Below are 15,939 nucleotides of genomic sequence, written 5' to 3'. Positions count from 1 at the left end.
AAGCAAAATTCTAGAACGTTAGAGCAGAATTTGCCCAGTCCAACTCCCTCAGACATCTGTGGAAATTGAGGTCGAGAGAGGGGACACGGCTTATTTATAACACGGTGATTAGGTGGCAGAAAAAGTCGAGTCAGGCGGAGGGGAAGAGCGAAGTGTCAGAAGAGGTAGGAGGTGGCCACATTGCCCCTATGACAGATTTCATGCATCTTCCCGATAATACTGTTGAAGAGACTCTACCAATTATTCCAAATACCCAGCGATCAGATTTCTCCAGGATACGCTCGTTCTTCATGGGAATAAGTTCATTCACAGTCCCCTCCCTTTAAGCAGTCTTCTCTTCCTTGCTCCAGTCATCTTTGCATCCCCAAATTCAGTTCCTGACACAGAGCAAGGTTTAGTAAACGCTTGGGTTTTCTTCTTTGAAGGACTGTGCTTACCTCATATCACATCGCCTTTCTGTCCTCCCCCTCCTCTCTTGGAATCACCTTTGAAGGTGAGATTTGTTGTGTGCTACTCCTTCTTCTAGCCTGCAGACTGCAAAAAAGAAAAGTCCTGGGGGAGTGGGGGTGGATTTCAATGGGGTCAGAGCGAAGAACGCCCATACCAAAGGAGAGTCCCCATGTCCCAGAGCGGTGACTTCTCCAAAGGGAGGAATTCTGGGTCCCCTAGCCCTCCTTTATCCTCCACCAAGGGAGGCAGCTTGGTCTTCGGCGCCCCAGGCCCCCAATCTAACACGGCAGCCTTGGAGGAAAACGCACCAGATTTCGGACCTCTCTCTCCTTGGTGGCACCTCGTTCCGACCCTGGCACCCCCTCTACGCTCCCCACCACCACCTCCCAGGGCAGAAGGGCGAGTGGGGGCAGACCCTATGAGTCACGTCCTGGGCCTGGAGTTGAGGAGGGAAGCACCGCCTCTCCTAGGGCCCCTTCTCTCCCCCTTTCCCCTCCCGCTGGTTCCTGGCGCAGCCAGATGCTGCGCAGCGATCACCGATTCCCCATCACCAATTCGACTGGGTAAGGGTCCCCATGGAGGCTCCGCCCGGCACAGGAGGTGCAGGGGAGAGAGACCTGGGGGATCCCGATCTGGGAAGGTTCCAACCAGGGTGAGGGCGGGCCCGCAGCCGGGTGAGGCGTCTGCAGGGGGAGCCTGACCTGGGGCAGCGCTGGCGGGAGGAGGGGAGGGGGAGGCTGGGGCGGACTGCGAGGCCTGGAGCTGCCGGGAGAGGGGCGGGGGGCGGCCCTTTTCCAGGAATTTCCGGGGATCAAGTTACAGCGCTTGCGAAGGGAGAGCCGAGTGGGACGCGAGGCCCTGCAGCGCACTGGGCCCCTCGCCCCCTCCTCCAGCAGTCCACCGGCCGTGCTGTGCCGTCCCTGCCCACACTGACCCCGTGTGGCGGGGCCGCTCCGCGCCCCCGGGCTTCTCTGTTATGGTAGGGTCGCCTCAACCCCGAGTTGTCGTCGGGTCTTCACGGCCTCGAGTTATTGTAGGAACTATCCGGCCCCGGGTTATTGTAGGGTCTGCGCGGGCTCGGGTCCCCCCAGACGGGACTCCACGCCCCAACTTGGCGGCCGAGGGGTCTCCTCGCCCCCGAGTCGTCCTGGGGACGCCCCGGGCCCGGGTGATTGTGGGTTCGCCCCGGCCCCGGGTGATTGTCTCATCCCCGTGGCCCGCGGTGGTTGTAGCGTCCCCGAGGCCACGGGCTCCCGTAGGCTCCCCGTGGCCCCGAGTTATAGTCGGGACCCCTCGGTCGCGGGTGATTGTCGGGTCTCCACGGGCCCGGGTCGCTGGGGCGGATCAGGCCTCCGCGCCTTCTCAGGGCGCCCCGCAAGGCCGCAGGCAAGATGAACATTCTGGCGCCGGTGCGCAGGGACCGCGTCCTGACGGAGCTGCCCCAGGTAGGCGTCAGGGCCACGTCGGGCTTCTGGCTGCGGTGGGTGTGGGCGGGGAGGAGGCGGCACCAGACCAGTTACAGGCTTGGGCCCAGCCCTGCCGCCCAGCTAGGCCTGCTGCTTCTGGGTGGTCCCCTCCCCATCCCCCGCCGCGGGCTGCTTGGTTGCGGGAAGAGGGCCAGGAATGGGTGAGTCCCGTTCTCTTCCATCCCTCTCAGTGCCTGAGGAAGGAGGCCGCTTTGCACGTGCACAAAGGCTTCCACCCCCGCGTCACCTGCGCCTGCCAGGAGCACCGGACAGGCACCGTGGGGTGAGTTAGAGACACCCGGAACGAAGAAAGGAAGTCCCAGGAAACCTGTAGTCAAAGCAAGGGTACAGAGCCAACAACTGGAGGCTCCATTTCAGCTTTTACCGGCTATATGGTTGTTCCCCCTTTTCATGCCCCTGTGTGCTCCCGTTTCTTCCAGCTAGGTTGTGGCGAGTCCTAAGAGATGGGGTGAGGTAGGAAGGTGGCAGTTTAATTCCTGACACAGAGAAGGTGTCCAACATGAGGGCGTGGTCACCAGCTCAGCTTCCTCCACACCATCTATTTGAGCTCCAGGGCAGGGAGCAGTCCTAGAGGGATGAGTCCTATTGTGGGTAAAAAAAGGTAACACTCTTAACAGTTGCCACCAGTAATTGAGCATTTACTGTGTGCCCAAGCAGTGTGTTGTATACTATTATTGTCTTTTATTAAATGGAAAACACCGCCACTTTTAAGATGTATCCTGATTTCAGAGATGTTAGAATGTATGTTTGTGTGTGTGTGTATGTCTCAGAATATAGGACATTTATCTCATTTTAACCTTCACAACCACCCAATAAAATGTATGTTAAATCCCCACTTAACAAAGGTTGAAACTGAGGCTCAGAGAAGCTGAGAAACTTGTTCTAAGTCACACAGCTAGTAAGTGAGAGCCGGAATTCAAAATCATGTCTCTCTGATACTAAAACAAAAACACTCCTCCCCAGCATATTTGTCCAGGCCTGGTGTCTATGGTAACCTCAGCCTGGGTGCAGCTACCTTTGTGGACCTACTAGGGAGCATTGGGACTCCTCTGAGTGAAAGAGCTAGCGCTCACTTTTCCTGCCCACTCTTGTGTCCAGCAGATTTAAGATCTCCAAGGTCATTGTGGTGGGCGACTTGTCAGTGGGGAAGACTTGTCTCATTAATAGGTAAGAGGGTGCTGCAGCTGAGCTGTTTTGGGCTGGGCAGAGTGGGCCCAGGTCTAGCCAGGTGGGCTGGGCTCAGGACCAGAGCATCTGGTGCCCCCTCAGGTTCTGCAAAGACACCTTTGATAAGAACTACAAGGCCACCATCGGAGTGGACTTTGAGATGGAACGATTTGAGGTGTTGGGCGTCCCCTTCAGTCTGCAGCTGTGAGTTCTTCCTCTACTCCTTCCCGCCGTTCCTTCTCCCAGCACCTATCTCCCACCGCAGCCACCAGCACCACCCTGCCCCACACATACCTGTGTTTCCCCCTCCTTCCTCCCAGCTGGGACACCGCTGGACAGGAGAGGTTCAAATGCATTGCTTCGACCTACTACCGAGGAGCTCAAGGTAAGGGCCACGGTTAAGTGAGGTAGGTGGGAGCACCTGGCCTCTAGTCTAGGGCTGGAGGGATTGTGGAAATGAACCAGTAGTGTCTTCCCCAACAATCTGCATATGTTTTCTCCCACTCTTCCAGCCATCATCATCGTTTTCAACCTGAATGATGTGGCCTCCCTGGAACATACCAAGTACGTGGGCATGCTGAACTATAATGGGGGCTCTGGGAAGAGAAGGTTCAGAAAAGAGGGGGGTCAGGAGCATGGAAGGGAAGGAGAAGAATGCATATCCTTCTGGGCATGTAAGTGTCAGCGGGGGGAGCCTGTCTAGCTCCCTCATCCCTTGCTGTCCACTGTCTATGGCAGGCAGTGGCTAGCTGATGCACTCAAGGAGAATGACCCTTCCAGTGTGCTTCTCTTCCTCGTGGGTTCCAAGAAGGACCTGAGTGTGAGTGTGCCAGGCGGGGGAATTCCCACCTTGACAAGGGAAACCCCACCCCCAGCATCTGACTCTGACTTTCCCTCAGACTCCTGCTCAGTATACGCTAATGGAGAAAGATGCACTCAAGGTGGCCCAAGAGATGAAGGCCGAGTACTGGGCAGTCTCATCTCTCACTGGTGAGTCAGAGGCGTCCCGCCTTCTGCCGTGGCATTCCTGCCTACCTTGCCTCTCACTCCCACACCTCCAGCTGTGCTCATTGACCCCAGGCCTGGAACTGCCCCTGAGCACCCATCTGCTCCCCGTGTCAGGTGAAAATGTCCGGGAATTCTTCTTTCGTGTGACGGCACTGACCTTTGAGGCCAATGTGCTGGCTGAGCTGGAGAAATCGGGATCCCGGCGTATTGGGGATGTTGTCCGTGAGTGCCCGCCTGGATGAGGGTGGCAGAGGGCACAGGGACCTTCCAATCCGTGCTTCACATGTTTCTCACCCTTCTTCAGGCATCAACAGTGATGACAGCAACCTCTACCTAACTGCCAGCAAGAAGAAGCCCATGTGTTGCCCATGACGGGTGAGGGTACTGTCCAGAGACTGCCCAGCCCTGGGGCAGTGTGCCACATTTACTCCCCCAGAGCTCAACCCCTGGACATTTGCACTGACTGTTTTTCCAGACCAAAGAGCTGCCCCTTGGTGGCAGTATCCCCAGAGGTGTAGCTGGGACCATGCTAGTCACTTCCTGCTCCCAGGCACCGTGCCAAAAACTGGATGCCCCTCTCCTCCAGGGCTCTCCAGGTTGCCCAGTGGTAGGGAGGTGGGTGAGCCCTGCTGCTCTTACTCAGCCTGCTGGGCCCTCTGGGTTTGAGGATGCTTAATGGTCCTAGCCTCACACTATGCCTTATGCATTAAAATATCTGTTATTAGCAGGTTAGGTGCTGGAGTCCTTTGTGGGGGATCAGGGATGTGGAATGGGCAAGGCTGTATGGTCATCTTGGGACTGGAGACTTCTGGGATTCTGGCCATTCCTGGCCTCTGGGCGGGCCTCAGGCAGGCTAGGAGCTCAGGGACCACGTTTTGGGGATGCACCGAACCCTCACTGGATGACATCTGAATAATTTTTGAGATCTTTGAGAGCCCTTTTCCTTTGGTCCCTTCCCCCTCAAATGTCTCCTGCTACTTCGTGCTTATACCCAAGTCCACCATTGGATAATATTTTTATTTTTTTTCACCTTCCTCCTGCCTGTCCTTTAAAAAATACTTCTCTGAGGGGAACACAGTGAGAAGTGAATGAGTTTTGGGTGCTTTTTGGGTTGACCAGAAGGCCCAGGAAGGTAGAGGCAGGGCTCTTACTCAGAAGATGTGCTATCTGACAACATCTAACTATATTAGTTAACAAAATTATCAGTAGCATATTCTTATATTTTAAAACAATTAAAAAACTAAATTGGATTAAAAATAAGACATACGGGGACTTCCCTGGTGGTCCAGTGGTAAAGAATCTACCTTACAATGCAGGGGACGTGGGTTCGATCCCTGGTCAGGGAACTAAGATCCCACATGCTGTGGGGCAACTAAGCCTGCGCGCCACAACTACTGGGCTCACGCACCTCTGCTAGAGCCCGCGTGCCACAAACTACCGAGCACACATGCCCTGGAGCCTGAGAGCCACAACTAGAGAAAAACCCGCACACCACAACCAGAGAGAAGCCCGCGTGCCAGAACAAAAGATCCTGCACGCCTCAACGAAGATCCCGCATGCTGCAACTAAGACCCAACGCAGCCAAAAAAAAAAAAAAAAAAAAGGCATACACTTTGCCCTCTCCAAAAAAAAAAAAGATGTGCTCCAAGTCAGGAGGATCTGCATTTGAATCCTTGCTGTCCATCCTGGGACACTCAGACAAATCACTTAACCTCTGTGACTTAGTTTCCTCATCTCTATTATTATTTTGGGGGGGCATGCCACGCGTCTTACGGGATCTCAGTTCCCTGACCAGGGATTGAACCTGGGCGATGGCAGTGAAAGCCCAGAATCCTAACCACCAGGCCACCAGGGAACTCCCAGTTATTTCATGGATGAAATAAGATAAAGCACTAACATACATAGGAAGAGCTCAGAAACCTTAACTATTATAATAACAATTTCGGTGAAGAGTGACCAAGAACCTGGCTCACTGTTGACATCCAGAGAGCCAGAGATTGGCTGGAAGTGTCTCAGATATCTGGGCCAACAATGGCGGGACACATGTGGCCTGGTGTCATCCTGGGAGGTCATGGAGGGTCAAGATTAGAACACAGATCCTCGTTCCCAGTTAGCAAGTGCTCTTCCTTTGCTTCCATTCTTTTTTTTTTAATTTAAATTGGATTATAGTTGCTTTACACTGGTGTGTCAGTTTCTGCTATACAGCAAAGTGAATCAGCCATACATATACATATATCCCCTCTTTTTTGGATTTCCTTCCCATTTAGGTCACCACAGAGCACTTGAGTAGAGTTCTCTGTGCTATACAGTAGGTTCTCATTAGTTATCTAGTAGTGTAGTAGTGTAGTGTATAGTAGTGTATATATGTCAATCCCAATCTTTTGCTTCCATTCTTACCCACTACTCTATTCTGGAAGAGTTGGCTTTTCTGCACTCTCCCCTTTCTACTGGCTTCCCGTCCCCTGCTGTTCTTATTTTTTTAAAACTATTTTATTTATTTTTGGCTGCATGTGTCTTTGTTGCTGCACACGGGCTTTCTCCAGTTGCGGTGAGCGGGGACTTCTCTTGTTGTGGAGCACGGGCTCTAGGCACGTGGGCTTCAGTAGTTGTGGCACGTGGGCTCAGTAGTTATGGCTCACGGGCTCTAGAGCGCAGGCTCAGTAGTTGTGGCGCACGGGCTTAGTTGCTCCGCAGCATGTGGGATCTTCCCAGACCAGGGCTCGAACCCTTGTCCCGTGCATTGGCAGGCGGATACTGAACCACTGCGCCACCAGGGAAGTCCTCCCTGCTGTTCTGAGAGTTCTCTAAAGCTACAGTGGGTAAGAGGGTCTGGGTGGTGATCCTGCCACTCCGGCTGCTGGGTCTTGAGGAAGGTGGAGGTTGAGATCATGCAGAACAGCAGCAGGAGAGGCCCTTGATGACTGGAGAAAACAAAGTTTAAGCAACATCCTTTTCCCTTCTCTCCATCCTTTGAGGCATATCCTGGCTTTGGAGCCTGGTACCAAGAGAAATTGAGAGGTGTGATGTGTGGAAAGATAGTGATGTGGCTGTAACACTTTTTTCACACTCTCCTGGAATTGTTCTTCCATCTCTGTTTCCTTACAGGACTGTGATCCCCAACTCTTGCCTTACACAGAGTGTGTATGTGTGTGTGTGTGTGTGTGTGTGTGTGTGTGTGTGTGTGTGTCCTGCACCATAGTACTGCTGTGGAGTGTTTGTGCTGCGTGGAGCGTGGGGAGCAGGAGTATGGGTCTGTGTTCTGGGTGGTGTATGTGAGGGGCGTGTGCATGTGTGCGTGTTGCGTTGGTCCGTGTGTGGTGAGTAGATATTTTAACCTGCGCTGTGAGTGTGGTACATGCATGTGCAGTGTGTATACTATACTTGAGGGTGAGAGGGGTGTGCACTGCGAGGGGCGTGTGTAGTAGGTGACTATGCGTGCAGCTTGCCCTGCTCCCCGCATGGGGCAAGCCTATGGAGATACGACATGAGGTTGCAAGAGTGAAATAAAGCACTAACACACACAGGAAGAGCTCAAAAACCTTAACTATTATAAAAAATATTTGGGGGAAGAGTGACCACGATTATTTGGCTCTATGTTGATGTCTATATTGGGCAGTATTGTCTCAATACAGGGTGCCCCATGGGGGCTAGGAGGGGGCGCTGTGGGTGGGCGCCACAGGCGGGGCTGCAAGCCGACATCACGTCTTCATTAGCTGGGCTCCAGTGGTGGGGCCTGCGGACAGGGAGAGAGAGCGAGAGCGAGCCCGGCCTCCCGCCAGGGAAGGAGGGACCTTGGAAGAGCCAGGATGGCGGGTTGGAGTTTAGAGGGAGTAGCTCCCTAGGCATGCGGGCAGGGCCCTGAGTGTAGATTGGGGGCGGGGCTAAGGGCAGCGGCTGGGTTCCGAAGGATTGGGAGGGGCCCGGATGTTGAGAGAATGGCTGGGGCGGGGCTAAGAACGGGGTTAGGGGCGGGGCTAGGGTCTGGGGGTAGGACTAAACCTGGAGCAGATCTAGAAAGGAACTAGGGATGGGATTGAGGGCTGGGCCTCAGCGGCCGAACTAAAGTTTAGACCTGAGATAACGGGGAGGTGCTAAGGTTAAAGTGGAACAAAGAGGGAGAGGCCCGAATGAACTGGGAGGACCCGGATGAAGAGCGCAGCGGAAGCTCAGACTTGGACTAAGACAACGCAGCCTAGAGCGGAGGGAGGCGGGAGACTGGGCAAGCATGAGGCGGAGTTAAGGGCTGGACTGGGGCGAAGCTGAGATGGGGGTTTACGTTGGACTCGGCCAAGCTGAGGTTCAGGGTTGGACTTCTGCGAGGAAGAGTCTTGTAGAGACGAAGAACTAGGCTGAGAGATATGTGGGTTAGGACGACACTGAGGATTGAAAGGTGGACTAAGGAAAAAACTGAAGACGATGCCAGCTGGTGGGACGAGAGCAGCACCGGTAAGGAGGGGACGTGGCAGCAGATTAGGGGAGGGCTTCCAGCTGGGGGCGTGGCACGGGGGCTGGCTTGAGAGCCCGAGGGGGGTGTGGAACCTGAGAGAGCCCGACGAAGGAGGCGGGGCCCAGGACTGGCTGGGGCGGAGTTAGGATATGGGGGTGGCCTCACGTCGAGCCATGGACCAATGATTGAGGACTGGGGTCCTGAGGACCTAGAGAACTGCCTGCGCGTTCAGTTGGGGTGGTCCGGTTGAAGCCAGAGCTGAGGCCTACGGTTGTAAGGCTGGAAGACGTTGCTGTGCCGCACCGGGGGCCCAAGCCGCTGCCCAAGAAGTGCGGGGCTTGGCTGGAGCCCATGGTCCAGCGCCCAACTAGTCGCCGGGGCTGGGGCGGGAGGTTTCATTGACTCTGGGGCAGGAAAAAGTCTGGAAGTTCCACGGGCGACATCACAATCGCCTCCAGATGTGGGCGGGGCCGGGGAGGCATTTCCAAGGAGACGGGAGCCGCCCTGCCTTGCTCCCTCCTCTTCCCTCCTTCCCTTCCTTGGTTACTCCCTCCCTTCCTTCCTCCGTCCCTCCCTCCTTCCCCCGTTCTGCTGCCCGGGTACCCAACCTGAAACCCTACCCCCTGTGCTGCAAGGTCGGGGGGAGCGCCTCAGCTCGCCAGACTGGGAGGATTCTGTACAAATGAGCATCACCTGTGAGTTTTGGCCCCTGCGCCCAGAATAATGCCCTACTGAGAAAGAGACCACAAGCCTCCCTCTTCCTTTTAAGCTATCACTCTCATTCATTATGAAGTCCCCCCCTGTGTCCAGCTTCAGTCACTTCTGCTGAGGAGCTCTGGACTGCTGCCCTGGACTGCTGCTTCAGTCGGAAACTCCGACTGAAGATCTGAGGAGAGTTATTAAATCCCTCCCCTTGGTAGAGCTGTAATTGTCAGGGCTTCTTGGGGGTGTCGGGGGAATTAGCCAGTGGACCCTGCATATAAGCCTCTTCCATGGTGACTGGAGAGAGCAAGCAGAGTTTGAATCCTGACCCTGGCTCACGCTCCTCTGGCCTGACCTTAGGGTCCAGGCTGGATACGGGAGGCTGTGGAGTCAGGACTGAGTAAAACCAGAGGGTGAGGAATTGGCTATATTAGAGTTGAAAAGCCGGTGTAATGGGAAGTGATAGCTGGCAGGACAGGTTTTGGATAGGAACCATAAGTAGGCTGAAAGAGCATAGACTATGGAGCCAGGAAAACTGGATTTGAATCCTACCTCTGTCATCTGTTGTGTCTTTGGACAGGTTACTTATTGTAAGTCTCTCTGTCCCCATCCATAAAATGGGCTTTGGTGAGGATTTAGAATCAAAGGCATATTTTAAAAGCCGCCCCCCCCACCCCCGAAAAAAAGCCCAGCACAGTGCCTGACATTAGGAAGATGCTCATCCAAGGTCAATTCTCCTTCCCTAGAAAAGTCCCCAGGTTTGAACCCTGAGCAGAATCTCCAATGCCATAGCTTCTTTGTGGCTCCAATAGGGGCTTTATTCTCTTCTACTCATGTGTTCATTCAATCAACCAACATTTACTGAGCACTTTCCATGTTCCAGGATCTATAGATACAGAGGTGGATTAAATATAGGCCTTGTTCTCAAGTTGCTATAAACACATGAAGTACATTGGCGCAGGGTAAAGGGGCAAAAGAGAAGTGTGACCCGTTCTACTTGGATAGCATTGTTCTTTCCAAGATGAGCAGGTGTTCCTGGGGAGTGGGAGGCAGGAGAGAAGGAATGGAAAAGGGAGGGGTGGGAGGAGGGATGGATGGACAAGAGGAACTTATAACTGAAGAACCAGGGCCTGGGTCCTGGGAACCAGTTCTGTCCTGATGAGTTCTTACCTCATCCTGAAGGCAGTGGAATGCTATTAAAGAGAAGGAATGTGCTGAACCGGTTTGGCTGCATTGTGAGGACTGGATGTGGGTGGTGAGACAGAAGTCAGGGAGGCCAGGCAGAAAGTTACTCCAGCTGTCTTGGTCAGAGGTAATGAAGATCTAAACCAAGACAGAGGCAGATATGGGGGCAGGTAGGCATGGCAAGACTTGGTCATCAGGTTGGTGAGAAGTGAGGGAAAGAATGATCCCTAGATTTCTAGCTGAGGTGTCTGTTGCTCTCTGAAATGGAAGATACAAGAGGAGGTGGTTCATGAAGGGTAGGGAGAAGATGGTGGGTTCATATGGGACATGCTGGTTTGATGTTTTGGGAATGCCCAAGAGGACATTGGCTACGTGCTCATGAAAGCAGTCTGAATTGGAGACCCAGATTTATGTCATTTTATTAGTGGATGTTGAAACCATGGAAGGGGATAACATTATCCAAGACAAGCCTGTAGCTTCTTCTGAGGAGACCAAAGACAGAACCTTGGTAATCACCAATTTAAGGGATACAGCAGAGAAGGAGGGGACAGCAAAGGAGTTAGGAAAGAATTAAAAAGCTGGGAAGGAAGAGAGGAGAGGGGTCTGTCATGGGAGCCAAAGGAACAGTTTGCAGAAGAAAGAGATTGATTGGTCAACAGGGTCAAGTGAGATGAGACTAAAAGAAGGCCACTGGGTTTGGCTATTAGATCACTGGTGGCCTTTGCCTGGGCTATTCTGCTAGAGGGGCTGGGATGGCTGCCATGCTGTAGGTGGCTGGAGTAGAAGAGAGAGGTAGAGACTCTGAGCTCACTAAAGTAGGGACTAGGCTTCCTTCACTGGTGCCTAGTAAAGCTAATCCATCCGTTAAATGAGGGAGTGAATAAACTTGGATTGAAAAGGAAGAGGGGTGGGATATGCAGTGGCAGAGGGAGAAACAGGGTTCATAGAGTGTTTTGTTTAAAGATGTTCATAGCCTGTAAGGAGAAAAAAAAAACCAAAAACAGTAAAGAGGCAGAAGGCGAGAATTCTGGCTGGGACCTAGAGTTCAGGTGCTTGGGCCGGAGGAAGGAGGGCCACTTCCCCAGACTGGAAGTTGATGAGGGTGGGGGCAGCCATAGATAATGCTGGTGAAATTTTGTGCTGAGAGGAACAGAAGCAGGGTAGGAGTTTCCAGGAAAGTGCTTGGAGTTTCATTCATTCATTCCATTAATTTTGAGTACTTCCTGTGCTGTGGAAAACAAGCTCACCAGGGACCAGTAGAAGGATGACCGAGTGCCACTGAAAGCCCAGCTGAAGTCCCCAAGCAGTCAGCTACCTTCCTTAAGCAGGACTCAGCTCCAGTACCCCAAAGGACAAAGCTAATAGTAGGAGGAAAAAGGAAGTGGCAGACTCTACCCTGTGGTTGCTGATGGAGCTGCTGCCGGTTGGAGTTGTCTTTGGGAACACCCTGGGACAATTGCTGGAACTGTCCCTTCTTGCCTAGACTCTGGCTCACTCCTATTCATGACTCCAGATTCAGCTCCTATTATGCTTCTTCCAAGAAGGTCCCCCCATCCCTATCTCAGTAGGTGTCCTTGTTCTGTCCTCCCACAGGCCTTCCTCCCCACCATTTCCCTCCCTATCAGTGTTTGCCTCACACTACTGTCATGCACTGTTCCACAGACCTCTCCTGCCTCAACCCTCCTCATCCCCTCCCCCAGCCCCTTGACAGCAGGGACTGTTGTGTCGTTCTTTTAATCTCTGCATCTTCTGGGGACTGCACCTGGAGCTTCTCAGGAAATGTTTTTTGAATGAATGGCATGGAGAGGGGGGCTGCTGTTACCTCTCTGTACTCTCAGATATAAACAGGTTACCCAGCTGGGAGAGAGGACATCTGCTGGCTGCTGTGGCATCCAGCACTGACGCATCTACCTTCTCTGAAGGTGGGTCTGTCGGGGGGATCTCTGGCCCCAGGGGTCCCCACCACCCCTCACCTGGTGGTAGGCAGGAGGGAGGGAAGTGTTTGGTCCTGAAGGGTCACCCAGCTGCCCTACCCTGAGACCCCTTCTTGTGCCAGACAGAGAGGGCCACCCCTTCCTGGAAGCCACAATCACCCCTTTCCTTTGTACGGCACTTTATGTATGGTGCACAAATATCTTTGACACATGTGAACTGAGTCCTCCCAACAACCCTGCAAAATAGGTATTACCATCATCCCCATTTTGTGAATAAGGAAATCAAGGCTCAGAGAAGTAAAAGTAACTTGCCCCAGGTCACCCAGCTAGACTTGGACTCAGGCCTGACTGCAAGTTCAGGGCAGTTGCCACCCTGCTGCCCTTTGCTCCAGTTCAGCCGTGCTGGAGAAAGCCCGAGGTGGTGGTGCAGGACTCTTACTCCCCCTGCCCCTTATTTCCCTGAGATGGAGAAAGGGCATGGGAGGAAAGGAAGCAGAAAGGGAGGCCACTAAGTGGATCAGGGGTGTATGGGGGACCCAGACCCCCCAGAGCCTGGTGGGGGGGAGGGAAGGGGAGGAAGAATGTAGGGAAGGCTCAGACCAAGCTGCTGTCTCATCTCTCAAGTACTTTAAGGCCACTTGGAGTAATACACCCCCAGCCTGATTAGCTACTAGCTGGTGGCCAGTATGAGGTCTTGCCCCAGTTCCACCCCTTGTAGGGGCTGGATAAAGGCCCAGTCCTCCTGGCCTGTTTGGAGGGAGTTAGCCAGCCGTAGCACCCCAAGTCGGGCTGCCTTGGCACTTGTGAGTGCCCGCCCCCTTCCTCCTCTGGGAGCTGCCAGAACTGGAGTTCAGGGGGAACCTGCAGGAAGGTGCCTTGTCCTCTCGGCACAGGGAATCACTTCATGGGCTTGTTTTAGATGGTGGCCCAAGGGGAGAGCCATTGGTAGCTGGGGCCTTAGGCAGGGTCACAGCTGAGGCAGTGAGGGTGGAGGCTGGGAGACACCAGTGTGTGCACAGGGCTTGCATTCAGCTGAGCAAAAGAGGTAGGAACCTTTCTTCAGGCCTTTCCCCTAATCCCCAGGCCTCTCCCCAGCAGCTTCTCCCCTGTGCCCTGGGACATGGTATCTGTGTCGCCTACAAGGGGTGGACTGTTCAAGTCTGTGGCTCTAAGGACTGGGGAGAGAGAATGGATGGGGAATGGGAACTTGATGAGTAAAGAGAAAGGAAAGAATCAAGAGTGAGTCTGGGAAAGGGGAGAGAAGTGAGAGTGAGAAAGGTGTCAGAGGGAGAAGAGAGGAGGGAAAGGGAAGAGTCAGCAGGAGAAGCCAAGGAACATGACGCACTGGAGGCTCAGGCCTAGCTCCCCTCCAGGCTTGAGCTGTCATGCTGCAGCAGGCCCTGGGGCTGGAGTGGCTTCAGAGGCTGTGAGGGGTCGGACACTGGCCTCCTGGGCCTGAGTGGGGCAGGCGCAGGAACTGAGGATGCTGCTGCCGCCAGCGTTAACTGCTGGGGACTCTGAAGTGGCGCTCCCCTCTGCCGCGGCAAGAGGGCCCTCCCTTACCCAGGCACTCTGTGCAGTGGGGCAGCTGACAACTCCGAGCACTGGGTGAGGGGCAGGCAGGAGTCAGCAGAGGGCCCTGGGAAGGAAGGAAGGTAGGCTCCCACAGAAGGCAGGGGAGGGGAAGGGCAGGTGTCACAGGACAGCAAGGGGGACTTGGTGAGACACTGTCCTGGGAGTCTGCGAGGGGCAGGCAGAGTCACACGCAGTGGACTGGGGAGAGGAGAGCGCTGGGCTGAGTTACTACTACTCAGCAGTAGAAGCAGCTGTGGGGGGAATTCCCTGGTGGTCCAGTGGTTAGGACGTGGTGCTTTCACTGTCGGGGCCCGGGTTCAACCCCTCGTTGGGGGAACTGAGATCCCACAAGCTGCATGGCGCGGCCAAAAAAAAAAAAGAAAAAAACAGCTATGGGGGAGGGAGGGACGATGGCGGCAGCAGGTGAACTTGGTGAAGCCTTTAGATTGAGCTGTGGGAAGGGAGATCCAGGTATGTTGCCGCTGCTGCCCGGTACGACGCAGACTCTTACCCCAGACTCCTACCCCGTCAGGTGAATTCAAGGACACTGACAGGTGCTGCTGGAAACACAGAAAGTGCACCGGGCACATCATCCATCCCTTCACCTCTGACTATGGCCACCACGATGTGCACCTGCACTCTATCAGCCACTGTGACTGTGATTCTAGGTAAGGACCCTCCTCCTTGGGAGACCCACAGCCCAGGAGACTCCTGGGTAGAGCCAGATCCAAAATTTTCACTGTGGTTCCCCGCTTCAGCTTTGACCTGGCGCTGCCAGCCCGGCCCCACCTTCTGTAAACCTGGCTTGTGTTCCAGGAGCCACGGGGAGGTCTTTTGGCAGACTGGGCTGAACCCAGTGGAAGCCTGCTGTCCCTCAGGCTTCTTGCTCTGGGCCCCTGGGGAGTCATGGAGGCAGGGGAGCCAGCCTGAGTCCCCTGTGTGGCAGGCTGAAGGACTGCTCAGAGAAGACATATAGCAGTTCTGGAGATGTGGGCCCAACCTGCTCCCAAGATGTGGACTCAGCCTGTTTCAACATCATCCAGTGCCCATGCTTTGAGCTCATCCCAGAGGAAGAGTGTGTGGAACGGTTCTGGTGTGGCTGGTGAGTGCCGGTGGGCTGATGGGGGGCACTGGCCCCCACACTCTGTCAACCGTCTTTCCCTGTTCTCCTCTCCCTCAGGTGCAAAAGCTACAGGCCTGTCTCTGTGGCAGTGATCCACCATCCCATCCACCATGAGTGCAGGGCAGATGACCTAAACCAAGAAGAGGAAGAGGAGGAGGAGGAAGAAGAAAGCAAGCCTCCCATCCCGACCCAGGTGGGGCCCCCCGCCCTCCCCACCAACACAGGTATGGGCATGGTCACAGGTACCCCTGACTTAGCAGCTCCCATCACCATCTGGCGTTCCGAAAGCCCCACAGGGAAGTCCCAGGGCAGTAAGGTGATCAAGAAGATAAAGAAGAAAAAGGAAAAAGAGAAAGACAAGGAGGAGGAGACGGATGAAAAGGCAAAGGTGAAGAAAAAAGTCAAGAAGGGCAAGTTGACTAAGAAGAAAAGCCCAGTTAAATCAGAATCACCTCCAGACTTAAACCGATCGTTCAGCCCAAGAGAGTTGGCCAGGATGTCAGAGTCCAGCCCAGACAGCTGGCAAGATCTGGAGAGTGAGGACAGTTACAATGACCCTGGGCGGGAGGAACCCTCCAATGGGGATATTGTGGAGTCTTCATCACCCAGGAAGAGAGAGAAGAATGGGGTCCAGGCCAAGAAGCCCAGGATGAAGACCTCGCCAGTCAAGAAGGTCAACAAGAGGAAATCTCCCCCAGCATCAAACCCCTATCTCAGTTGAGGCCAGGGCGACCAGGGTGAAGAATAAATGCGATCAAGCCTGTAGCTGACCCCCTGCTTCTCTCTCCCTCCAACCTGGCTACTTCTGGGGAGAGGGGGCAGCCTCTGGGCATAACTGGAGCCAAGGGGCTAAGGAGCTGC

General features: G+C 54.3%; 2 protein-coding genes across 4 annotated transcripts; both read left to right on the top strand.

The window, feature by feature from the left end:
- The first annotated feature begins 862 nt into the window (after window positions 1–862).
- On the top strand, window positions 863–4,839 carry RAB34 (RAB34, member RAS oncogene family). Of its 2 annotated transcripts, XM_082372759.1 has the most exons (11): window positions 863–1,013; window positions 1,683–1,895; window positions 2,108–2,199; window positions 3,036–3,104; window positions 3,207–3,308; window positions 3,425–3,489; window positions 3,617–3,668; window positions 3,843–3,924; window positions 4,004–4,094; window positions 4,227–4,334; window positions 4,417–4,630. In XM_082372759.1, the coding sequence occupies exons 2-11, from the start codon at window positions 1,842–1,844 to the stop codon at window positions 4,482–4,484; spliced, it is 783 nt and encodes a 260-aa protein (XP_082228885.1). In that variant the 5' UTR covers window positions 863–1,013; window positions 1,683–1,841; the 3' UTR covers window positions 4,485–4,630. The 2 variants fall into 2 exon arrangements, with proteins under 2 accessions (XP_082228885.1, XP_082228886.1); XM_082372760.1 differs by lacking the exon at window positions 863–1,013 and having other exon boundaries at window positions 1,185–1,895; window positions 3,039–3,104; window positions 4,417–4,839.
- A 3,242-nt stretch (window positions 4,840–8,081) lies between these two features.
- PROCA1 (protein interacting with cyclin A1) lies at window positions 8,082–15,841 on the top strand. Of its 2 annotated transcripts, XM_082372752.1 has the most exons (6): window positions 8,091–8,558; window positions 9,195–9,254; window positions 12,285–12,368; window positions 14,488–14,623; window positions 14,902–15,057; window positions 15,136–15,841. In XM_082372752.1, the coding sequence occupies exons 1-6, from the start codon at window positions 8,471–8,473 to the stop codon at window positions 15,797–15,799; spliced, it is 1,188 nt and encodes a 395-aa protein (XP_082228878.1). In that variant the 5' UTR covers window positions 8,091–8,470; the 3' UTR covers window positions 15,800–15,841. The 2 variants fall into 2 exon arrangements, with proteins under 2 accessions (XP_082228879.1, XP_082228878.1); XM_082372753.1 differs by lacking the exon at window positions 9,195–9,254 and having other exon boundaries at window positions 8,082–8,558.
- Window positions 15,842–15,939: the final 98 nt, after the last annotated feature.

The sequence above is a fragment of the Balaenoptera borealis genome (genome assembly GCF_965194805.1).
Source record: "Balaenoptera borealis genome assembly, chromosome: 20".
NCBI lineage: Eukaryota > Metazoa > Chordata > Mammalia > Artiodactyla > Balaenopteridae > Balaenoptera > Balaenoptera borealis.
The sequence above is the reverse complement of the archived record's forward strand: the minus strand, read 5'-3'. Positions and strand labels throughout refer to the sequence as shown.